Raw genomic sequence first — 25,333 nt, forward strand, 5'->3', positions numbered from 1 at the left:
CAGTTTCCAGTGTTGCTGTTGGGAAGTAAGATGCTGCCGACTCTTGATCCTGTGTAGCACCAGTTTGTTCCATGTGGAAACTTTGAGGGTCCTGCCTCTGGTGTTCTGAAATACGATGTATTTTGATAGCAGTATCTTTTCATTCATTATGCCTGGCCCATGGTGCGTCTTTTCCGCCTGGAGATTGAGATGGTTCCAGGAGGAAATGATCAATGCCAGGAAGAGGTGGTGGTATAGTTGTGCTCCAAGCATATTGCTGTTTTTATTCATTTTTCCGCACTGATGTATCCCTGGCTATATATTTCCATAGCTCGTCCTCCAAGAATGTGTTAAATGCTCAGTAGTTACTGCTGTGCTTGATGGTAAAGTTACTCTTTTATTGCAAACATTTGAGCTATTCTCCCAGGCAGACCTAAATTGGGAGAAAGTTGGAGCTCTGCAGGTCATATTGGACAGGTTACCACCCTTCTGCAAAAAATAAGTACTTTTCCTCATAACTTTTCCCCAAGAGATTTATTGTCACATGTGGAAACCACAATAAAGTGTGGCTTTTTTTTTTTAGGCTTTTAATGAACGCAAGAAAATAAAGGATAATTTAAAAACCAACTGAACATGGTTAGAAGTTTTTTATTCGGCAGCTAGAGTTAACCAGATCTGTTTCTGGTTGGAGCATCACAGGCATTCCTGGGCGCCCCTTGCACCTTCACACGGAGCTGGCTCACCCCAGACTGTGACAGTGGGAATGGCAGCCCAGCACGTTCTTTCATTTTCACACTGCTCAGGAATGATGGTGTGGACATGAGACTCCTGACACGTCACGGTAGCACGTCACCGTGACGTGTGGCTGGTGTGTTCTACAGGCTGGTCGGACTCGGAAAGGACCCAGCGGTTGGAGCCGTCAGGGGCTTTACAGTGAAGTTAAACTAGCGACCAGTAACAGAACACTGTCTGGAAAGTCCCCAAATATTTGTAAATTCAACAAAGATTACATCATAAGGGAAACTTGAAAATATTTTAATTTGAATGAAAGCGAAAACAAAGCATACCAGCATTTGTGGAGCATAGTGAAAGCAGTGCTTATAGGGAAGTATAAAGAATTAAATGCTGACTACAGAAAACAGTGGTCTTACCGGTCTAAACTTCTACTGTAAGAAGAAGTTTAGAAGAGCAGATCGATTTCAAAACAAGCAGGAGGAGGACAATAATGACAAAGAGCAGAATTACGTGGAAGTGAATGTAGAAACACAGTAGAGAAAATCAGTGAAACTGAAAATTGGTTCTTTGAAAAATTCAAATTGATAAACCTCTAGCCAGCCTGAGAAAAATAGCACTTAAAACACGAGAAAATGACGAAAAATTAATGAAATATGAAAAACTGTAAGTATTAATTCATCTTTTTAAAAATGTACACTCTTAAAATGCCATTCATTGAGCCGTTAAATCATGAACGTATTATTGTGCCAAGTTTTCCAGCTACTACAGAAGCTCTTTCTTAACTATATTGGTCAGTGAAAAAAATTTTTTGTTTTTAATTTTTAAAAATAGTTATAAAATGTTATTTTCTGACTTTATCTTCAAGTAATCTCATCTTTTATTTGATCACTGCAAGGGTGTGTTTTTAAGTCTTATGTTTGCTGTTGGTTGGCCGTAGTATTTCCCTCCCCCAGCTTTTTTTTTTTAATGTTATTTTTATTCATTTATTCTTGGCTGTGTTGGGTCTTTGTTGTTGTGCGGGCTTTCTGCAGTGGCAGGTGGACTGTCCAGTCGCAGTGCTCGGGCTTCTCATCGCAGTGGCTTCTCTTGCTGCCTAGCATGGGCTCCAGGGCGCAGGCTTCAGTAGTTGTGGTACACAGGCTTAGTTACTCTGAGGCGTGTGGGATCATCCTGGACCAGGGATTGAACTTGGATTGGCAGGTGAAATCTTGACCACTGAGCCACTGAATTTTATTTATTTGTTTAAAAGTTGAAGGAGAGTTTTTATTTTTGCATCCTGCTAAATATTGGGGAGGGAGTTTAAGCTGATCACTTGAGCACTCTGTGTGTTAGTTGTGCAGTCATGTCTGAACTTTGCAACCCCAGGGACTATAGCCCTTCAGGTTCCTCTGTCCATGGGATTTTCCAGTCAAGAGTACTGTGGGTAGCCATTTTCTCCTCCAGGGGATCTTACCAATCCAGGGATCGAACCCGGGTCTGTTGCTTTGCAGGCAGATTCTTTACCATTTGGGCCACCAGGGAAGCCCGTGAATAATTCAAATACATTGATTAAACCCCTTGCTTGAAGTTTTTCTATAATAAATGTCGATTGTATCACACACCTGGTTTTGCATAACTTTTGACGCTAAATGGAGCAGTGGACATTCTGTACTTGCACCAAGATTTAGTAACTTGTAACATTTTCTTGGAGAAGGCAATGGCACCCCACTCCAGTACTCTTGCCTGGAAAATCCCAAGGACGGAGGAGCCTGGTGGGCTGCAGTCCATGGGGTTGCTAAGAGTCAGACACGACTGAACGACTTCACTTTGACTTTTCACTTTCATGCATTGGAGAAGGAAATGGCAACCCACTCCAGTGTTCTTGCCTGGAGAATCCCAGGGACGGGAGCCTGGTGGGCTGCCGTCTATGGGGTCACACAGAGTCGGACACGACTGAAGTGACTTAGCAGTAGCAGCAGCAACATTTTCTTTGTGTGCTTTTTGGTGAACCATTTGATTGTTGTAGGTGTCATGATACTTTATCTCTACAACTTCAGCCCGTCCCAAGAACAAGGATGTTCTTTTACACTCATCCCAAAATCTGAACATGGATTCAGTGATGCCAAATCCAGTCCACATGTAAATTTCCTCAGTTTTCTTCAGAATGTCTTCATGCCCTTTTTAAAATTCAGGGTTTAACCAAGTTCAAGTGTTGGATACTTCGTTGTCATGTCTCCTGAGGGCTGCTACATCTTGTAGTCTCCTGTAAAAAGCTTTACCTCTTCTGTCTTATCTATTATTTGAATATTATTGTGTATGTGTGTTCTTTTTTTTTTTTCCAATAAGATATATTCTGTTATAGTTATTATTCCTTTTTACCCTCAGACTTATTCCTAAATTTGGCTAGGGGACCTTCTTCACATTATCATTTCCCACTCTTCAGAACAGTTTTGCGCTAGAGAATTAATCAGAACTGAGAAGTTTGCTTTGTCTCGTACAAGTGCCCAGTCCTTTTTGCAGAACTGTAAGGACTGGATTGTTCTGGGTTTTAGAAAGATGAAGGTATGTGTGTGTGTGTCATATTCTCAGTGCCACCAGTAGGACTTGGACACCTCAGAGTTTGTGACAATGCATGACTGTTCACATAGGGCAGCTAAGGACTCCTCAGTGCCCTCATGTCTGTTCTGGCCAGGTGTGGGTACTCAGAGCTGCCGAGAAGAAACCAGGCACCTGTGTGCTCTTACTGTCTTGGGGTTGTGTTGGATGTAGGAGGAGTCATTCCCAGGACCTTTCCTTGATCTGAAAGTTCAATGTCATCAGTAAAGGAAATCTCTAAGTGTGTCTCTGTAGAGGGTTTGGGTTTTAGATTTTGAAAAATACTAAAAAAAACAATAATCAAACAATTACTAGTATTTGGTACTTAAAATCTCATGATGTACTAGAATATGAACAAAGAAGTTCATCACAGATATTTAATATTGCTAAATTAACAACTACACTGAATCAAAACATTGGCTTAGTTGATCTTATCAAGACTGTTTAACTGCCTGATCTTTGACACAATAATAATAATTCCATCTTCGAAAATCTGCTCTGAGGGTATTAGCCTAGTACACTTTGGCAGTCGAGCACCTTGACTAAGGGAACCAGGTGTCTGTGGCCCTGAGAACGGCTGAGTCCCCAGCCCCTCGCTTCTGTGCAGTGGCCTCTCTGCTCCGGGCCCTTAGTCTAGTTATGTTGGTCCTGTGCCCCGTGGCATAGTTTCTCACGCTTGCTTCTCTGCATGTAGCAGGACCCAGGTAGGCGGCACACATGGGTTTTGTTGTCTGTGTTTTCAGTGTCTGGCACACTGTCTCACATTACAGGCATGGAAATTTATTTGTTGAGTGAATGGATGTTCAAGGGATTTGACTTCCAAAACCAGAGCTGGGAGGGGTGTGGTGTGCAGCTGTCTTGTTCCTGCGAGGGAGTGGTCTGGAAACTTTGTGCTGCACAGGTTTACATAAGTGGCCCGTCCACAGAGGACCAGAGGGAGGGACACAGGGCTCACACCCCTCTTCCTGGAGGCTCGCCGCTGATCAGCGGAAGACTGTCTAAAAGCAGTGTCAGGGTTGGCGAGGCGTTGTTTATTTGGGGTATTAAAAATGTTTGGTTTGTTTGTAAAATTGACTTTACAGTTGTGTGTTTACATTGGTAAATCTATGATTTGAATTTTATTTTACATACTTTAAATTTGACTAAAAGTTGATCTTTAAATGTTGGAACCTTTTTCTTGAAGTTTATGTTTGTGTTTTCCTCCAACTTCTCTTTCTAACTGGATTGCTTTCGAAGAAGATTAAAGAAGAAATACTCAGCATGTGCTCATGTCACCCCTTACCGCTCCTCTGCAGCCACACCCTCCTGGTGGGCTTTAGGGTAACTGTAGTGTCCACAAGCCTGCCTGCTGCCCAGGGGCCACACTTCCTTCTGACTGTGCTATGTGTTGCGCCCTCCCCTGTGAGCCTGTCAGCCAGGCTCGGTGGAGCGCTCTGAGGTGCTGGGCTCTTAGGGCTTCAAGGTTGTGGCTCACCCACCACTGTGCCTTTTGCCTCTGGTCAGTGTGGTGGCTTCGTAAAATGTAGACTTTGGTTTTTTAAATCCATGTTTGTCTGATTGCCTGTAAAAGTGGTGCTTCTGGTTTAGGATCATGTAGTCATGTATGAATGTGAGAGTTGGACTATAAAGAAAGCTGAATGCCGAAGAATTTATGCTTTTGAACTGTGGTGTTGGAGAAGACTCTTGAGAGTCCCTTAGACTACAAAGGCGATCCTACCAGTCCATCCTAAAGGAAATCAGTCCTGAATATTCATTGAAAGGACTGATGCTGAATACTTTGGCCACCTGATGCGAAGAACTGACTTACTGGAAAAGATCCTGATGCTGGGAAAGATTGAAGGCAGGAGGAGAAGGGGACGACAGAGGATGAGATGGTTGGATGGCATCACCGACTGAATGGACGTGAGTTTGAGTAGGCTCCAGGAGTTGGTGATGGACAGGGAAGCCTGGCATGCTACAATCCATGGGGTCACAAAGAGTTGGACACGACTGAGTGAACTAAACTGAACTGAATATATGCTGCTGTCTGAGACTGTGGTCTTGTTCCCTCTACTGGGTTCTGTGGGCTGGGCAGTCAGAAGACCCACACTTGGGTCTTGTATTCAGCCAGAAATGAGTCTGGGCAGCACTCCCTGTGAATCTCGGGCAGTGGGGTGGGAATGGGAGGGGTTCAGAGGTGCTCTCAGCACCCTCTGTAGCTAGAGGGTAAATGTTCTGGCTCCCACAGGATAGGCAACTTGAACTTTGTTTCATTCTTTGGGCACAAGACAGTCTAGGCCTTTGAATTAGATCAAACTGTGATACATTTTTCTGACTATTCTATACTTTTGTCTTCCTGTCTCTTGATGTGAAAAATCCCTGAGAGGACTTGCATTTGGAGATCCAGCTGAGGGCAGCTGTCACCTGGGACCAGTATTGCTCTTCCCATGGAACAACTAGTGGGGTCTGGAGATTGGGGGTTGTCACAGCTGCGGAAGGGGTGCCGGGGCCAGCCAGCTGCTGAATACCTCCCAGGAGATGGGGCAGCCCCACCACAGTAGAACAAGCCAGTCTCAAAAGTCAGCTGTGCCAAGATTGCGTTCCCCTGTTTTAAATTTGACGTCTGGGTGAAGCCTGCGGTGCCCACTCCTCAGAGCTCCACTCAGTAGGTTTGTGAGGGTGAGCCATAGTCTACCCTGTCTCCCTCTTATTCCATACCTGCTGGTTTGGGTTTTGTTTTTTTTCTTTTACCTCTCTGATCTTTTTGCCTCCCAGGCATGTGGGACCTTTGTTCCCTCACCAGGGATCAAAACCCCTGCCTCCAGTAGTGGCAGTGCGAAGTCTCTATCACTGCACCACCAGGGAAGTCCCTGCTTTTGTTTTTCCTTGCACCTCTAACAGCACTTTTTCCTCCTCCCATCCAAGGTAAAATTCGTAAAACAAAACCGTCTTGAAGTGGACAGTCAGTGGCATTTTAGTAATTCACAGAGCTGTGCAGCCACTGCGTCTCCCTAATTTCAGAACACCTTCATCTCCCCAGGAGGAGCCTGTGTTCTTGTTATTGTGCAGAGTCCCTGCAACCCCTGCCTTCTGTCTTCGTGGGTTTGCCTGTTCTGGGTGTTTCACATAAACAGAATCATACAGTGTGTGACCTTTTGTGTCTGGCTTCTTGACACAGCATAATGCTTTCAAGGTGTTGTCCATGTATCAGCACTTCATTCTGTTCTCTGGATGAACAAGGTTCCATTGTGTGGCTGGTCTTCATTTGTTTATCTGTTCATCTGCTGATATTTGGGCTGTTGCTACCTTTTGGCAGTTGTGACTAGTGCTGCTGTGAACATTTATGTGTGGGGATTGAGTACCTATTTTCAGTTCTTTCAGGTATATAACTACAAGTAGAATTGCTGGGTCGTGTGGTGGGTCTGTGATTAACTTTTTGAGGAATCCCCACACTGTTTCTTCCATACTTAACTTTTATTGCTGGATAAGTAGAATGTGCTTGCTTATAACATACGCAGCATAATTCAACAGTAAAACTGTTTTGTTAAATAAATGCCTTAGAATTCACAGTTCAGCTGGGGGACATTTCAGCTTGTTGATGCCTGTCCCAGTGCCCAGATTAGATGCATGTATGGGAGTTTGTAAACATAATAGTGAATTGATCACTAGGCAGGAGGTAACCTGCGAAACATCCCAAAGTGGCCCTTCCAGATAGTGTCATTTAGAGAGATTACCAGAGCATTTTAAAATGTATTGAAACTTAGTTTCTGGGAAAGAACAAGCACGTATTTCCAAAGAAATCTAGAATGAAATTTATTTTTGTACTGGCTGCAGTATGATGAGAGGCAGGTCTGGAGGCTTATTGCCATGTCTTCTGCTCTGAGGAGGTCCGTTTTGGACGGTACCGAGGCAGCTGGAGTGGGCTGGAGGAGTGGGCAGGGTGTCTGTCCAGGTGGATTTGCCTGCACTGAGAGGACAGTCACATAAGATCTTCTGGGGGAGGTTAATCTTAGAAGTGTCTTGAATTGCAGTGATTTTTCTGTTTTTGTTGTTGCTGTAATTTTTCTGGTAACACCCCTTCCCCCTGATTCTTTTCAGTTTAATTCAAAGTATTTTCCCTGAGGCATTTTTAAGGTTTTGTTTGTTTGTTTGTTTTTTAAGAAATTGAGATCATTTTTCTTCTTTTCCACAATGAAGAACTTAACGCTGTTAATACCAAGTACTGTTCAGTGATTTTGGGGAAAGAAATGGTGACAGGGAAGGGGCGAATTCATGGCTTCTTAAAGTGTATGGAATATTGTGCCTCACAACCTTAATCAATGCAAATACAGCCTTTTCTCTGTTGCAGACAATTTTACATGTTTGGGAGAACAGACCAGCAGCACTTCTGAATTAAGGTAATATTTATATAATTTGATTTTGTCAGTTTTTAGAGTAGAATCTTTACATTTCTTCAGGATTTTCTTTTTTCTTTTTAAGAACCTGGTTTTTGTAATAGTTTTGCCCATCTCTTTTTTTAAGCCAGTGTTGGTTTTTCAGAATAGACTGATCCAGAGAAAGATGTTTTCTTCCAAAGCTCCCTCCATTGTTCATCATGGAGGGGTGAGGTTCTGGAGTTGATGGTCCACATTCTGGATAAGAGCAGTATTTCTCCAACTTTTTCCAGGAGAAAGTGGGAGAGCCCCTTTGTAATCAAGTCTTAGTTGGAGTACCAGCTGATGATACAGATTGAAGGTGAAGCCATGAAATCCAGAAAAAACTCCAGTACATTTGTATGAGGTGGGAGAGATAAAGCAAAAGTGTCCCAGTTGTTAGGGATAACTAGGTGAAGGCATCCAATTCTTTATGTTTTTCTTCAAACTCTTTGCAAGTTGAAATAATTTAAAATTAGAAAGCAAAACTAAATTGAATGAGTTAGGTGCTCAGACAATTGGGTATCCATATATAAAAGGTGAAGTTGACACCACAGACAGGAATTAACACAAGATGAATCATAGAACTTAACGTAAAGCCTAATACTAGAAAACCTCTCTACGAAAACATAGAAAGTCATTGAGACTTCAGGTTAGGCAAGGATTTCTTTTTCTTTTTTTGGCCACCATGCAACTTGTGGGATCTTGGTTCCCCAGCCAGGGATCAGGGAATTCTGAGGCAAGGATTTCTTAGTGACATCAAAGACACAGTCCATTAAAAAGAGCATTTTTAAATTGGACTTGTCGACAAATTTAAAAATGCCTGCTCCTTCTAAGACACTGAAGAGAATGAAAAGACAGGCCACAGAAAATATTAACAGATCACATGTCTTCTAGGTAACTTGTGTCCAGAATAAGTAAAGCACTCTTAAAATTCAGTATTAAGAAAACAACCCAGTACAAAAGCAAGTGATTTGAGCAGACACTTCACCAGATAATATAATGAGATAGCAGATGAGCATGTGAAAAGATGGTCAGAATTATTAGCCATTGGGAAATGCAAATTAAAACCACATTGAGACACCACTAACCACCTACTCCAGCGGCTACAGTGGAGAAGACGCACCAAGCGCACCCAGGGCGTGCCGCGCCAATCCAGTGCATGGACAGGGGGCAAGAAAAACGGTGCAGCCACATTGAAGACAGCTCAGCAGTTTCTGAATATGCCAAGTGCATGCTGGTCATATATGATCCTGCCGTTCCACTCCTGGTGGTTACCCAGGAGACATGAGGGCAGGTATTCATGTAGAAACCACGCTGAGGGCGCACAGCCAGAGCACAGGACGGTGCATCCTGTGGGATTCGCGTGTGTAAAGTGACAGAAAGCAGATGCATGGTTGCTGGGGTGTGAGGGGCAGTTACAGAGGGGCACAGGAGACTTGGGGTGTGGCCGTGTTAGTTGTCTTCACCAAGGTGTGGTTTCAGAGGTGTGTTAATGTTTCAGAGTGTATCAAACTATCTGTTTTGTTGTGTTACTTACTTTCAATAAAGATATTTTAAACTGAAGGAACAGTTAGCATATGAGCTGCCCCACCTCAATCTGATTGAGTCCCTGGTTAGTTACCCTGGCAGCCACTGTTATGCATAGTTCCACCTCTGTAGAGACCTGTTTCACTGGCTGGGTAGGAAGTGTGGCAGGTGAAGGAAGAGGTGGTTTTCTGTTACTGAATCATTTCAGGTGGAAAATCCTGTTAACTGCTTTTGTAACAAGTTCTATTTAGTGAGACTTTGCTGTGGTTCAGTCAGGTGTTAAGGACCTTTTGTGGATCCTCATTGAGTCCTTGTGGCCTATGAGGTAGGGATTGTTTCTGTCTCCATTTTCAGACCAAAAGCCAGACGCAGAGGGGTTACACCTGCTGACAAGTGTCAGGCCTGGGGGGTGGATGTGCAACCCCTGCCACATGCAGCCACACTGCCTCCACCAGCAAGGCCTGCTAAGACACGTGGGACACCCAGTGGAGTCCATTGTAGTTGCTGGAAGGGAGTGTAAAGACAGAGATTCTCTGCACAGTGGTGTGCACGTGGCCTGTGGAGAGCAGTCTTCCCCAGCGTGAGGGTGCAGCCCCTCAGAGGGGCCTCTGTCGCGTGCGACTGACTTCCAGTCTGACTACCTTTCCCATTTAGCCCTTTCTTCCTTCCGGGTGCGGGCATCTTAGATGGCGTCCATTGTGTATTAAATTTGGCTCTGAAATCATTAGAGCAGAACTTCCTGACTCTCACAGGGAGGCTGGGGAGACCTGAGTACTGGAGAGGGGGAGTCTCCCCATCCGCCACTGAGCATTTGGAAGCCGCAGAGGCTTCCTGGATGCACAGGTTGTGGGGTCGACAGCTTGCAAAGGTGGTTTCTGGGCAGCAGGTGGGCTCTCCCCTTTTGGAACGCGCCCACCGCACCCTGAAGCCCTGCCTGCTTGGGCTCCTCGGCTCCCACTGTGCAGTGCTGCCAGGGCTCTGGGGTCTCCTAGGTCTGCTCCAGTGCTTTGGTACCTATAAATGCAAGGTGGACTGAGATGCATGTTCCTTTCTGGTGTAAGAATTTTCTTAACAGGCACAAAATAGTATTCATGTGCTAGATTAAATAAATCTGAGTTTTAAATTATTCAGTATAATAGCAGTATGTTTGCAACTTTTTAAAAACTTTCTATAACATGCTTATCGGATGTTTTGTTATGAAATATAAATTCTTTATTCGCATTTTACTATTTTGAAGATAGAAAAATTACTATTTCCAAATGTGACATTGCATAGCAGCCATAATTACCTTCTGTATGGTGGTAAAACTGGATAGTGCCTTCTGAGAAATGGGCTTTAGTAAATAAAATAGGGAATCGGCAGTACTTGATACCATTTCTGTGTAGGGAGGATGGAACAGCCTTACAAAAGGTACTTTTTTACTTTCTGTGTGCTCTGCAGTCTGTCCATGGAGCCAGAGTACTTTCCTACTGTCTCCAGGTACATGGTTGGTTTTTTAAAGAAACTATTTTGGTTTGTGCAGCTTGTGGGATTTTAGTTCCCCAGCCAAGGAGCAGACATGAGCCTGACAAGCCAAGTGCCAAGTCCTAACCACTGGAGTGCTGGGGAGTTCCTGGTGTGTGGTTAGCTTTTGTTAGACAATAAGCCCCTCTGGGTGCTTTTAGCCCTGTGATGGTCCCTCTCACTCAAGGACTGGTGGTCCTTGGGAAACCAGGGAAGAGTGTTCTGGAAGGTGTAGGAGCCACTTACAGTCAGCAGACCAGATGCCTGCATGGTACCAGGGGCTTTTCTTCTGCCCTGATGTCTGGGTATGCATGGATTTCTTAAGTTGATACACAGGTTTGCAGAAATTCAGTTTGTGTGGAAGTGGCTTTTGGCTGTCAGTGACTTTGTGAATTTATCTGTGTATGTTTTATTATGATTTGAAAGTATAAGAACATTTATTTTCAAAAGGTAGTAAACTGAAGGGGCTTCCTAGGTGGCGCTAGTGGTAAAGAACCTGCTTGCCAACACGAGAGACATAAGAGATGTGGTTTCAATCCCTGGGTCAGGAAGATACCCTGGAGGAGGGCATGGCAACCCACTCCAGTATTCTTGCGTGGAGAATCCCATGGACAGAGGAGCCTGATGGGCTGCAGTTCATGGGGTCGCAAAGAGTCGGACAGGACTGAAGTGATTCAGCACACATTAAGTAAGACTCCTCTTCCTGCTTAGAGAACATAAGGTGGGGACCTGGAGCCAATCAGATCTTTGTAGCTCTAATAGGTAAATTCACTTTCCCTATAGAGTCTATCTTGTATCTTTTTTTTTCTTTTTCTTTTTCCTATTTACAGAACTAATATACCATCATTGTATCAATTGATTTCTGGTGAGAATGGTTACATTTTTACATTGTACTAATGCTTCAGGGAATATGCTTAAATTGGCCTTAGATAGTAGATTGAGAAGGAGGCTATGCTGCATTGTCTTAAATGTAGAATGTGGGAAGCAAGTCTCCCCTGTATGCATTGTCTAGCAGTAAACACTAAGTGGGGGCTGTGCTTTTTCTTTAAAAACTTGTATTTAGGGGACTTCCCTGGCAGTCCAGCAGTTAAGACCCTGCACTTCTAATGCAAGGTTTGTGGATTTGATCCCTGATCGGGGAACTAAGATCCCACATATCTGCTGTGTGGTTTGGCTAAAAAATAAATAAAATTTGCATCAGAAAATCGAGAAACAGGAAAATCTCATGAGATAGCTTAGATGCTGGGGGCAGACTATTTAAATCATTGCATTTAAAAAACTTTTTTCATTGATTATCTTATTTTTGGCTGCTCAAGTCTTGATTACTGTGTGGGCTTTTTGTCGTCAGGGGGAGCAGGGGCTGCTTTCTGTGTTGCTGTCATGTGCTGGCCTCTCGTTGCAGTGCATGGGCTCAGCTGACTTGTGGCATGTGGGATCTTCCCATACCAGGGATGGAACCCATGCCCCCTGCATTGGCAGGCATATTCCTATCCCCTGAACCACCAGGGAGGTCCTAAGTCATTGCATTCTAAGAAAATGTAACACAGTGTCAAAGAACATGTGTAAGAATTTGCTGGATGCTTTTTAAATCCGGAGCCAGATGAGAATTCTAGATGTAATGGGATCTCCTATCTTAGTCTCCATTACCATCTTTTACCTGTATAAAAGCTAGTAATGGCTTACTAAGTGTTGAATATGTTGATATCTGCTACTTCTTAGAAGATAATGAATGTTTCATCAAAACTTAACTTTTTCTCACTTTTGAATCATAGAAGCCTCCAGGGTCAACCATTGAGTTGTTCAGACAAATTTGGGCATTACTGGGACTGACTCTCACAAACAGCCAGCTAACATGGCAGCGTAATCCATGTCAAAATACAATACGATCTGCTTGAGGAATACCTATGCGTCTGTATTTTTAAAACGAGATACATAACAAATTTCATATATACTTGCAGTCAAACAGTACCAAGAAATAATGACTTTTTAAAAAATTTACTAAGAGAATGTTCAAACGTAGATTAAAAGAAGAATATTACCTAAAATCTGAAGCTTGAACAAAACTCTCCTAGCTTTGTTTAACCTCCCTTCTTCCTATCAGAGTCTCATTTCCCTCAGAAGTAAGAAGCACGTCTTATAGTTATGGGTTTTAGCTTCATTGTGACAACGAACAGAAGAGCTGCGACTCCTTGTCACCGGATACCCAGACCATATTCAGGTTGTCCTGGTTTTTTCTGTACATTTGGATTTTAAATCGATTCAGGGTCTCTTAACATTTAAAAAGAAACTATTCTAATGGAAAATTGAAACATAGAAAAAGTTAATAAATAGCATAAGGACCTCCTATCACCAAACTAAAGCAATTACCAAGGTTTGGCTGGATGTGTTTTTCTATGCCCTCCCGTTTCCCTCCTCAGTTTTTTTAAATCTAATTTCACACCCAGCATTTTATTCTTAACTCTGTCAGCATCTACCCCTCACCCTGGGGAAGCCTGGGGGTGCCCTGTCCCTCGCCCTGTGGAGTTGTGCTGCCTCAATTTCGGAGGTTAACTTGGATTTGGGAATGAAGGGAAAAAAACAGAAAAGCTGGTGAAACTGGTTTAAATGCCTCATGCGAACTACTCTCTCCCGATGCTGCTTTATTTGGAGGTGAGGTGTGGAACCTGTTTGGCCAAACAGGTCAGCAGACTCCTGCCCCCGGGGCACAGGGTACCATCAGGGCTGCTGCTTCCCCAGGCAGTTAAGTGCAGCAGGGGCCCTGGTGGTTGGTGTCTTGGCTGCCTGCCCTTCAGTGGGCTGAGCCTGCCTGTTCTTGGCTGCTCGGTGGAGGGTGCACTTCGTGATCTGATGGCTGATCACAGAAAGGCTTCCGGAGCCCTTTGCAGTGGTCTCGCTAGTGCTCTTCTCCACCCTGGCACTCGAAGACCAGAGTGGAGAGTGAGTGGGTGGACGTCACCTTCCTTGTCTGTGCAGAACCCAAACCCAAATTATACTTTGATACAGTGGAGAGGACTGGGCTCTTGCTGGGCTGTGAAGCTGCTCGAAGCCGCTGCTGGACATATCATTTCACAGTACTTACTTTTACGTTACATTTCTGTGGAAAATGTTTCCTAAACAGGTGAAAGCTAGTGGCAGATGTGGGTCACAAAGAACAGAAGTGAGGCTCTCAGCAGGTCCTGTCTTAGTGGATTAGACTGATCAGGGCGCTGAGTCAGCGTGGCCAGTACTTAGTTGTGACTTTGGCCCTGAAGGAGAGAAGGAGCCTAGGCCACGTAACTGATGGTGGGCTTCCTGGAGGCTCTGGGGGACTGAGGACAGTGAGGAGAGCAACAGAGACGTCACATGTAAGTGAAACCTTTAGTGTTCATTCGTCTTTGTCATCAAAGGAATTTGAAAGGCATGTCCAGCCTTTGGAAAAAAGAGAAAAATATGACCAGTAATTCTAACAAAAATGCTGTTCTTATGTTTTGGTCATAAAATAGCTAAAATTATTACACACACATTTGTTTTTCATTTCACATATAATGAGTGTTTTTCAGGGTTTTTATGGTGTCTTTGTTATTGTTATTAGTGGTGTTTAATAGTTCATCCAGTAAAAGGTTAATATCAACTAGTTTGCTTTTTTTTTTTTTTAACTGAAAAATGGAGGAAAAATTGTAAGTGCTTCTTGGTTCAAGGCCCAGATAACGGGTTAACTTACATATATACATATATATAATTTTTATTTTTCCCTTATCCGTATATATATGATAATGTGAAAAATCAGAACTGCCCACTATTGCTGTGTTTCTCCAAAAATAACCATTAACATTTTCTCATGTATGTAGAAAAAAGATTGCTTACTTAAATGAACATAGATGTGTAGTCTTTTTATAGACACAAAAGGAGAAGTTTCATCCTTTATGTACATCCCTGTACCCCATTTATTGCATTTGCTGTCTCCACAGAAGAGCATTTGGGGTGAACTTTCAGTTTGTGGGAGTTCAGAGTTGTTCTGCTTCCTGTCAGTTTGCTGTGCATGCTCCTTGCTGTCCTTGGGGAGCCGGCTTCTCTTTGGGGGAGCCCTGACTGCCTAGTCCTTTCATGCACATCCTGTGAGGCCAGTTGGGTATCCATTAGCCCGGGAAGGAGGAGGCCCTGGTTGGTGCCAGGTCAGAGTGAACCCCAGGGCCCCCGGGTACCCCTTCATCAGGGAAAGTCCCTCTACAGACAACTTCTTCAACATGCAGAATGTAGAATATAGTTGGATTTTATTTTAAATGTCTGCCAGTAGTTTTTCTTTCTCACCAGACTGTAAGATAAAAAATCTTGGACCTTTTTGGACTCTTATTTTTATTGGTGGTAGCCTGGTCGTTTAGTTGGTTAAAGAATCTTTCAGCAATGCTGGAGACCTAGGTTTTATCCCTGGGTGGGGAAGATTCCCTTGGAGAAGGAAATGGCGACCCACTCCAGTATTCTTGCCTGGAAAATCCCATGGACAGAGGAGCCTGGCAGGCTGCAGTCCACAGTATCGCAAAGAGGGGGACACTACTGAGCACCTTTTCTTTAAATATTAACAAATACGAATTTTTTTGAGATTTAACTGTGGCCACTGATCAGAGACAGAGCTCTAATCAAAAGGCAATATTAGGGGGAAGGGTGGGGTGGAAAAAAGGAGCAAAAAGACCTCAGTGGAGGCCAAGTGTAGGGGAAAAAAAGGCAATATTAATAATTTAATGATGAAAGAAATAGATCTGGTTTTCTTCTCTCTGCTTGTGGCTGAATGTTGAAGTCAGCAAGTACTGTTACTGCTTCTGAAATTTTGTGAGGTAACTGAATTGGAGTTTGTCATTTTAAAGATACTTAAGTTTTCAATAAATTAATTTCTCTAGTTTGAAGTAATACATCTGGATGATTATCATGTATATATTCTTTTATAATATGTAAAAAAGAGCATCTAGTTAAAAGACATATTTAATTTTAAGATCTCAAGAGCTATTCCACCTAATACTAGAATTTGGGTCTTGACCTGTTTATCTTGATCCTAGGAATTTATTGGTTTTTTCCTTACTTAAAAACTAGCTCGGCTTTTTAGTGTTTAAATTAAGATCAGAATGTATGGTTTATTGACTAAAGCTCAGCATTTAATTCAGTGTACCTCATGATAACGTTAGTTGTTTTCTTCATGTGGATTTTGGAAGGATTGAAGGAAGTTGCTTATCCACAGACTAAGAACAATTATTTACTGATGGGGGTGGGAGTGTTACTGGGGCAAAACTACCCCCGACTCAGCGGACTGTCCTTATGATAATAACTGATCACGTGTGGATGCACGTGCTCAGGAGGGTTGGGTGTGCAGCACAGTCTGGAAGCTCAGGGGCACATCAGCACAGCTTTCTATTTTAAAATGATTTCGTGTTCTCTTGGCCCTGTTATTTCACACATTAATATTCATCAGCTGCAGTCCTTTGAGTGTATATGTGAAGACACAAGAATCAGCCCAGTTATCGTGTAGGGTAACTTCAGCTGAGCTCCACTTGTCCAGGGAGGTGCCGGCGGTCTGCAAGAGTGAAACTTGCAGCACCCGCTTGAAGCAACACCTCTCTCGTCACTTGGGCTTGCCTCCCCTGCCTTTGACTGTCCTACCGAGATGCCTCAGCCCCACGTCCTGGCCCTACCCATTAGTCCTTTCCTGGCAGTGGTGTGGACCCCCTTTTAGGGTCAGTGCTAGGGCCTTCTGTGCTTCCTGCGCGGTGTGCCCAGCAGCCAGTGGGATTTGTTCCATGAATAGACCAGGGCTGCAGGGGCAGGTGAGGGCAGCAACCAGGATGTAACGTGCTTTTCAAAGGTGCTTTTTACTGGGGAAAGTATTCTTATTTTCTCAATAAATATACATCAATACAAACCATATCACAATTATTTTGAATGCTTTTGTGAGGAAAAAGAAAGTCTAAAGTCTATCTAGATTGGGAACTAACAACTGTGTTTCTTGGGTCATCCAGATAATTTCCCCCAGATGTGCTCCAGTCTCAAGAAAATAAAGGACCACTGTTAATTAAATATCTGGTCTATATTATAATAACCTTGTGACTTTCACACAAAATCTAGGAGGGAAGAATCTCCCCGCCTGTATTTGCGTAGGAAATTAAGGGCCTTGCAATATGCTGTGCTTGCGGGTGGGAGCTGATTGTGTTCTTAAGTGATTACAAGATGTTTGTGATTGTTTCTTTGGCTTTGTGATACGTTGGTCACAGTTAGGATTGCCTTAACAGCTATGTTCTTGGTCAGAAATGCAACCCCCAACTATGGCATTCCCCCGGGAAAACACATCTCTTGTTTAACAGATAATTTTGTTTTGACAGTGATTTCAAGAATAGTGTCTCATGAGCCTAGGGGTGGGGCTGGGGCAGGAGTGGGCAACAGGGTTGCTTGTACTGAGCCCTCTTGGGCCTGTGCCTGGAAGGGCTGCAGTGATGCTTCTGAGTCTCTTGGGATCCCAGAGCACATTTTTGTGGGAGAATAAGTTGTCCTGAATCAGAGGCCTGGACACCAAGCTGAGTCCTTCTGGGTTTGCTGTGTGACTTGCTGATGTCCTCTGGGCAGTCATGGGTTCAGGGTCATCAACATGCCTCTGAGGTGCTAGGTTGCCAGGTGGCCGCTGTGCCCCATCCTGAACTAACTGCCCTGAGTTTTCACATGAGAGCTGTTCTAAACATCACCCTTAGGTTCTTGAGTTAATAATGAAGTCCAGATCCTCTGTGAAAACTGCTTCTAGACAGACTTTCTTTCGGCCCACCACCGCCTTCTGCGCTGTCTGCTGGACACTGTCATTTTTTCGAGGTTCATGTACAACAGTAGTTACACTCTGTTGACCCAGCCCTTGTGGGCATTTTACATGTTCTGATGAAGGCTAAAGAAAAGTTCTCTGACTTATAATGAAACCACAGCTCTCAAAATTTCAATTCTCTTTTCTCACCAGCTTCATTAAATGACTCAATCATTGTTTATTCATTCTTGGTACTTGTTTTTCTCTTTCAGATCTCAGATTCTTTGAGGTGGCTTTGAAGAGCACTAAGATTAGAAGATGAGTGAACTTGACCAGTTACGGCAGGAGGCCGAACAGCTTAAAAACCAAATTAGAGTACGTAAACTGCCTGTGTGCTTCGTTTCATTAATCATTTGGATTTTGGGTGTGATGTTACTGTTTTAAGGAAAGATGGGTTTCAGAATGGCTATTCCTTGTTTTGGATTGAAATTGAATCTTAATTGGCCCAAGATGTAGAAACTATAGATCCAGATGTTTGGCCTAGCACCTTATTTTCAGGATTTTTTTCTAGTATATTGTTACTTGAATATACCTAGAATGTTTCCATAGAAATTACAGACATCTTTCAGGGCCTTTTTTCTTAACCTTGGGAATTGGCTTCTGGACCTTCTTTTGGTCACCGTACAGAGTGTGGTGTCTGCTCCCCCACTGTGACCCCTGAGTTGAGGGCAGGAAACTTGTTTAGAAGCACGAGTGGCAACAACACTGGAAGTATTCTAGGTGTGGGTGATTTGTTGAGTGCTCCCTAGGGAGGGTTTTGGCTGTTAGAACAGAGACGCTGACTTGAAGATAAAAATGATTGGGTCCCGTCCAGCTGCCTGTTGGAAAGAAGGACAGTTGCAGAGCTGTCCAGCACCTCCTCACCACCCCTCCATGCAGTCTGCTGGGTGGGTTTGCAGAGGCATGCTGCAGAGCCACGGGTATTTCAAAGGGGAACCTAATTATTTCCTTTTAAATGACCAATTATATGCTCCAAGGGCCTGATGGTAATTGGAAGGAAAGACCAGTGTCATTTTAGCCAGGTTCTTAACTGAACTTGAGAAAAGATAAGGGGATTATTTGAGATATGCACCAAAGAGGAGACAGAAGAGATCCTTCTACTGTAAGAATTTCCAATCTCAACATTTAAAAGATACAATATAGCTCAATAAGAATAAGGAGGACTTAGAAGATTTGTTTAATACGTCCAGCCACACTCTGGAATATAGAAATCAGAACTTTTGTTTTTCTAACAACAAGTTGTTGTTCATAAATAGTGGGTTCAGGTCTATTCGTAGCAAATAAAGTTTGTATGGTATAGGTTTAAAAAAATTCCAAATACTGTGGGGGAAAAAAAGGGTTCAAAGTGAGTGTTGCATCTCAACCCAATTTCTGTGAAGCACATGCAGCCCTCCTCACAGGAGACAGGTCTGTCCTGTGAGCCACGTATGGACTTGAAAACTGTACTAGGAAACCAGTAGGATTAATTTTTAGCAACTGTATCTAACCAGTATATATAAAAGATTACCATATTGACATGTAATTAATAAGTACGTTTATTGCATTACGCTCTTGGTGCTGAGTCTTGCCAATTCAGTGTCTCTAGCACAAAACTGCCTCAGTGTGCACCTCTGGCATCTTCGTGGCGTCCCCTCCCCATGGATCGTCCGCAGGTAGAGCCAGAGAGCTGAACAGCCCTGCCTTTGAAGCCCTGCTGGTTCCTTTTACTTGCACAAAACAGAATTGGCAGTACATCAAACGGGAATGGAAGACTAGAACTAAGGAAAACCTTTTTTCCTGCTTGCCCAAGAAACACGTACTTGTTAAAGAATGGAGACACAATGAGTCCAGCGGGAGATGGTGGATGACGCTAGGAGGGTCTCTTCTTAGATTGGTATTTCAGCTGAAAGACCCCAAGGCACCGTCTCATCTGACCCGTGGTGGTGTCTGTGAGGAATGCTGACTGAAACGTGGTGCATCTTAGACACGCGAGCTTCTGACAGATGAAGGAGAGCTCCAGGGCTAACCCTGCCAGTGAGCACCCCAGGCCGCGTGGCATGTGTGGGCACTGCAGTCACTGTGGCCCAAGTGGATGGCCTCACCACATGCTGTCCTGTGCTGGTGGGACACCCACCCAGATTCGGCCTGGCTGGCTGCTGGCCAGGGTGTTCTCCTCTGTGGAGGGACAGGGTGGTGATTTTCCTCAGCACAGACAGACAGGAGCCTTGGCTAAACAATAAGGCATTGTGAACATTGCCCCAGGCCATTTAGTTGGAATTGAGTCTGAAGAGTGCTGAACGTCACTGTCAGTCTCAAGCAGCTGCAGAGATGGCTCCTACGAGAAGACTCTCTGCACAGTGCAGATGCCTGTCCTGAGGAGTGCTGCAGACTTTTACACCAGCACTTGTGGGTCCTGTGTTTAGTTTCTAAAATGATTTTTCTGTGTTCTCTTGTGTCATCACAGTCTGCTGTGGACATTACAAAATCTATTTTAATCTCTGGACACTAACCAGGGCAAAGCTGCTTATGTCCTTGGTTTGCTTTTTCCTTTAAAATAATTCTTGTCAAGAGTCCCAACCAGGGCCTTCCCTGGTGTCTAGTGGTCAGGACTCTAGGCTTTCACTGCGGTGGTCTGGGTTCAGTCCCTGGTCAGGGAACTAAGATCCCACAGGCCACATATGACAGGGACAAAAATTTTTCTTAAATACTCATCATTTTAAAAAATTGAGAGCCTTATATAACATCAGTAAGAATGGTATTCAGAAGTGAATACTGCGCATAGGGACCATAACAAAACCACACGTGGGAGACCTGCAACTTGGGATCTCCCCTCTGCCTGGTCCTGACACCAGAGTAGGTGCTGGTACAGAAATACTCAATTAAATAATTTTCCTGTTTTAATTGTGTAATTAAATAGGCAAAATTAACTGAGCAAAAAGGCTTCTAATAGGATAATTTAAGTTGAATTTGGAATCTAGCTATTTGGTACATTTATAATAGCAATCTCTTTGAGTATGTCTCCATGTTCTAGGTTGGTAAATACTACCACCAGCTTCATGAAGTTAAAATAATTAGCAGTGAGGCTGTTGGCCCCTGGAGAAGGTCTCCTGGATGCCTTCAGGAGTGTTCACATGAGCGTTCAGATGTGTATCAATGAGCGCAGGTGGGCAGATGGCTACACAATGGCAGAGTTTTATGAGAAATTGTCAGTTTCCTTTAAAATTATTCCTACACCCAAATTTTCTTCTTAGGCCCCACTCCTACACTCAAGAGTTCTTTCAAAGCCAGTGTCTCATTTCCCTTCATAATGTGTGGCTTTCTGTTTGTAAAAGTCATATCCAGATTTGAGATTTCCAGATTTATTTTTTAGCAGCTTGGATCGCTTAGAACAACAAGGACGTCTTTATTAGCTTGAGGAACATCCCTTTTTATTACATTTCTTGCCTACTTCACAAGGTCATTTCACAGATAAGAAAGCAAGCAGCAGGATGTGACCAGCCAGAGATTTGGTTGCCTTGACTCCAGACCCTTTGCTCCTTTCCATAGAGGTCAGCATCAGTGATTGTTTGGCTTGAAAACACAGTCCTGAGTTAACATTCTAGAAGAGAGGTTCCCTGGGCTGGCCATTCAGTGCTTTCTAGACATTGTTTCTTGGGCCCCATAATTCAGGACGCAGGTGCAGTGCTGTGGGGGGTGCTGGAGGCTGCGGGCAGGGGTGAGGGCACAGGGGTGCTGTGCGTTGGGGGGGTGATCTGCAGGCTGAGATGTGTCTGTGTGTGGCTGGTTCTGTGTCCAGCATGCCCTGGGCTCGAGGCAGGGTGGGGAGGCTCTTGGTAGAGGCTCTGAGATTGCTTCCTTGTGTAGCTCAGCTGGTAAAGAATCTACCTGCAGTGCAGGACACTCTGATCCTGAGTCAGGAAGATCCCCTGGGGAAGGGATAGGCTACTCACTTCAGTATTTCCTGGGCTTCCCTGGTGGCTCAGCTGGTAAAGAATTGGCCTGCGTCGCGGGAGACCTGGGTTCCATCCCTGGATTGGGAAGACCCCTTGGAGAAAGGAACTGCTACCCATTCTAGCATTCTGGCCTGGAGAATTCCATGGACTGTATATCCATGGGGTCACAAAGAGTTGGACGCAACTGAGCGACTTTCACTTTAACTGAGACTGCGGCCTGGGTCTGGGGGAGCCTGTTCTGGGAGCAGCACTAATGTCCCATTGTCCTTGTCATTTCCCAGGATGCTCGGAAGGCGTGTGCAGATGCGACTCTCTCTCAGGTAAGAACCATTGATGCAGAGTCACTGACTTGCTGTAGAGGCTGATGCTTGTGGGGCCTGCTCTGGGCCTCTGGAAGGAGCTGCTCTGACTTTGTGCACAGTGAGGGTGGGGCCCCTGTTTGAAGGGTCTCATTGGCAGGTCATTGTCAGTGTTGGGCATAGGCTGTGGTGAGTTTTAGATAAAACGTAAATACCTCTCTAGCCTTAAGTAATTATATCCTCTTAGGTCAGAGTTGTAAATATTATTACAGTTTCAATATGGGTGTTTTGAAGTTCCTCTCCCTAATTAGGTCTGCCTTAGAACTTTAGTTTCTAAGGTCCAGTTTGGCAGATTCTCTGAGATTTAAACCTGAGTTATGACCCATGGCTCCACTCCTAGGTACACACCCAGAGAGACTAGAGGTGATGCTCAGACCAGCCGGTGTACGAATGCTCCTGGCAACACTGCTCCCAGCAGCTGTGTGCCCTCAGGGGATGAGAGCAGGGCCAGGCACAGCCTGTCCACACAGTGGGACTTACTCAGCCATAGGAGGGTGAACCTCAAGACACGGGTGCTCAGTGAGAGGAGGTCACATGTTGTGTGATTCTGTGTATATGAACTGTCCAGAACAGGTCACCCTGTAGAGACAGAAAATAAATTCATGCTTGCCCAGGGTTGAGGAGGAGGCTGTAGGGAGTGACTGCTTAGTGGATGAGGGGCTTCCTCTGGGGGTGATGATGAAGATGGTTTGGAACCAGATACCACTGACAGTGGAACAATGTTGTGAATATACTAAATATTGCTAAATTATGTATTTTCAGATGGTGAATTTCACCTTATTGAAAAAAAATTTTTGTCTCAAACACTGAACAGAAATGTGAAAGAAAAATTATATTCCTCCTTCTGTTGAGGATGATTACATTTTTTACATCATCTCAATGCTTTAGAAGCTATTGTTTAATTGGGGTTAAACAATAAGTTAAAGTTAGACTGCTGGGATCACCTGCATTTGAATTCTCAGATGCACTTTGGACTCTATGTTTTTTAAAGCCCACTGTGGTGACACACTTACTCCGTTTGTTGATCCAGAGTCATGAACGTCAGGCTCTTGTGTGCTGGGTGAACAGTACGTGTGCACATGCAATTTTGTGCCCTAAACTCCAGAGTGCAGGAGAGATGACCACTTTTGTCCAGCTCAGCACACACAGCACCAAGCAGTCTATGTTCCTGGAGCCCTGTTAGATGGTGAGGAGACTGTAATTAGGAGGAAGAGCAGCCTTTGAGGGCCGGACAGAGGCAGGAGGAGCTGGGCCTGGATGGCCAGTTAGTGTGCTGATGGGGGCAGGAGGCTCTGGGCCAGCACCAAGCTGCTGCGCCTGCCGTGGGGCCTCACAATGGAGCGAGGCCGGGCTAACTGGCAGGAGCCAGGCAGGCACAGCCATCCAGGGCGGTGGCGTCATTGAGCATTGTGGGCGTGAAGGAGACTTCAGCAGCGGGGGCAGGGGGAGGGTGTGCCTCCCGTACTGTTAATTCTTGGTAACTTCTATTTTTAAGATCACAAACAACATCGACCCTGTGGGAAGAATCCAGATGCGCACCAGGAGGACGCTGAGGGGACACTTGGCCAAGATCTATGCCATGCACTGGGGCACCGACTCCAGGTGTGTGGGCCGGAACGCGGGCATGTGGGCATTCATGGTTGGGGCCAGAGCTCACAGGCTGGGATTGGTAAAGAAAAAACTGGGAACTGCTGTCAGACGTGTAGCACACAGGACAGCTGGCCACGCTGCCGTTCCCCTGTCACCACCCTCCCTTCAGCTTTGTCTTCCCAGCTCCATGGCACAGCGCCCGTGCCACCTCAGGATCGGGGGTACCTGTCCTCTGTGTCACCGGGGGGCTGACCTGTCCCCTCTGTGCCATCTTGAAGGGTGACCTGCCCACTGTGCCATGGCTCTTCTTTCCAGCCTGTTCTCATGGCCTCATGACCACATCCTCTCCTGGTTTTGGTGACCTGGTTCAGGGATCAGAAGCCAGTCCATGCGGTGTTGGGAGAGTTAAAACAGTGACGTGTGTGTCCTGAGGGCCTGCACTGGGGCACAGAGCATGTGCCTGAGAGGTGCTGTCTCTGACTCTCCCTGGCCTGCCCGCCCCACCCCCTTTTCTCTAGCGATCCCTCTGTTCCTTGAATTCTGCCTGTGTTCACACCTCTTTCTAAGTGACTACTCACCATTCCTCTCTGGGCCTCCTTCCCCTTCCTCGTCCCCTGTTTCCCTTCACCTGCAGCATTGCCGAAATGAAATCCATCCAGCTCCTTCTATCTTCCTGTTGGAGGGTACTGGGAATCTTTCTCCACTTTTCCTCCCAAATAATTAAAGAAAAAGCCATGTGATGTTGAAACTGTAATGTGTTTTTTCAGATACCTAACATGTTATACTTTGAGCATCAGATGCTTTTCTTTGAGTTGCATTTTTTTCATGTTTTAATTGTCAGGAATTTTCTGCTTGGTATTTTTTTCCTTTGTTCGTGAAATTGGCTGCTTTAGTGTGTCCACAGCTATAGAACAAAAGATTCTATTTTTAGCTTGTTCTGTACAGTATCCCATATAATTCCAAATGCAAATGAGAGCTAACTTAGATCCTGTTAATGATGGCAATGATCAGAAAGAATAGAAGAGGAAAAAAGGAAAATTGCCCTTACTAATCCATCCATCTTAGACTCTTTTCTAAAAAAATAGATGGTAATCATATAGTGTCTTACCTTTGGGGTCTTTCCTGATCTGTGGGAACATCAGTGTCCTGGTTTGACAGGAAGTTGGATGGACAGTGATGTGTCACTTGTGTCCTGAGAGGTGACTGAGAGCTGTGTTCAAAGAACTATGGCAAGTGTGCGGCCAGAGCTGTGACGATGAAGAGAGGGGCTTAGGGGGCAGGGAACCCCTAGATTATGCAGGTGTCCTGACCACATCCTCAAGGCTCTGCATGCCCTCTGGTTCGAACACAAACTGTGCTTGGGAATCCGGTGGTGGAAGGTGCAAACGTGAGGAAGCAGCAGCTCCAATTCAGGGTCGTGGTCCCCAAGGAGCAGGGTCAGGCAGAGTACCCGGAAGGCTGCTGTGCACCACCTGGCCTGTTCACTTTCTTGGACGGTGTAGGGTACATGGACGTGTGTTTTACAGATGCTCTTCAAATGGCAATTACTGGTATAATGCCCTTACATGAGGGCTGTTTTATAATCATAAACCAGGAAAACAAAAAATGATACCAAGGACAACTCCTGCTATCCAGAGCCCTTCGGAGACTTTCCCCCCTAGATAGCCATGTTTCTTGGAGAGTAAAATTTTCTACTTTAATATCAGAATTTTTTTTTTTTTAATGTTTTGGATGTACATTTTGTTTATCGCATCTTCATAGACATCAAAGTTTATTATACAACTTTTTTCATGACTCAGGGTTAATGAGTCATAATAATAATTTGGCAATACCCGTTATTTTATTATATTTGTGTGGTTCATGGGTATTCTCAGACTATCACAGTAGTTAGCTGGTTGTATTTTAAAACTATAGAAGAGGGACTTGCCTGGTGGT

At 44.5% G+C, this 25,333-nt stretch overlaps 1 protein-coding gene across 2 annotated transcripts in view; it reads left to right on the top strand.

Moving 5' to 3' along the window:
* The window catches only part of GNB1 (G protein subunit beta 1), a 77,107-nt gene that overhangs the window by 37,431 nt on the left and 14,343 nt on the right, over positions 1-25,333 (top strand). The window contains exons 2-5 of one of the 2 annotated variants that reach the window (XM_005217017.3): positions 7,616-7,664; positions 17,730-17,832; positions 21,731-21,769; positions 23,304-23,410. In XM_005217017.3, the coding sequence (XP_005217074.1) occupies positions 17,776-17,832; positions 21,731-21,769; positions 23,304-23,410 (203 nt within the window). In that variant the 5' untranslated portion in view covers positions 7,616-7,664; positions 17,730-17,775. 2 annotated transcript variants of the gene reach the window in all.

This window comes from Bos taurus, chromosome 16, assembly GCF_002263795.3.
Source record: "Bos taurus isolate L1 Dominette 01449 registration number 42190680 breed Hereford chromosome 16, ARS-UCD2.0, whole genome shotgun sequence".
Lineage (NCBI taxonomy): Eukaryota > Metazoa > Chordata > Mammalia > Artiodactyla > Bovidae > Bos > Bos taurus.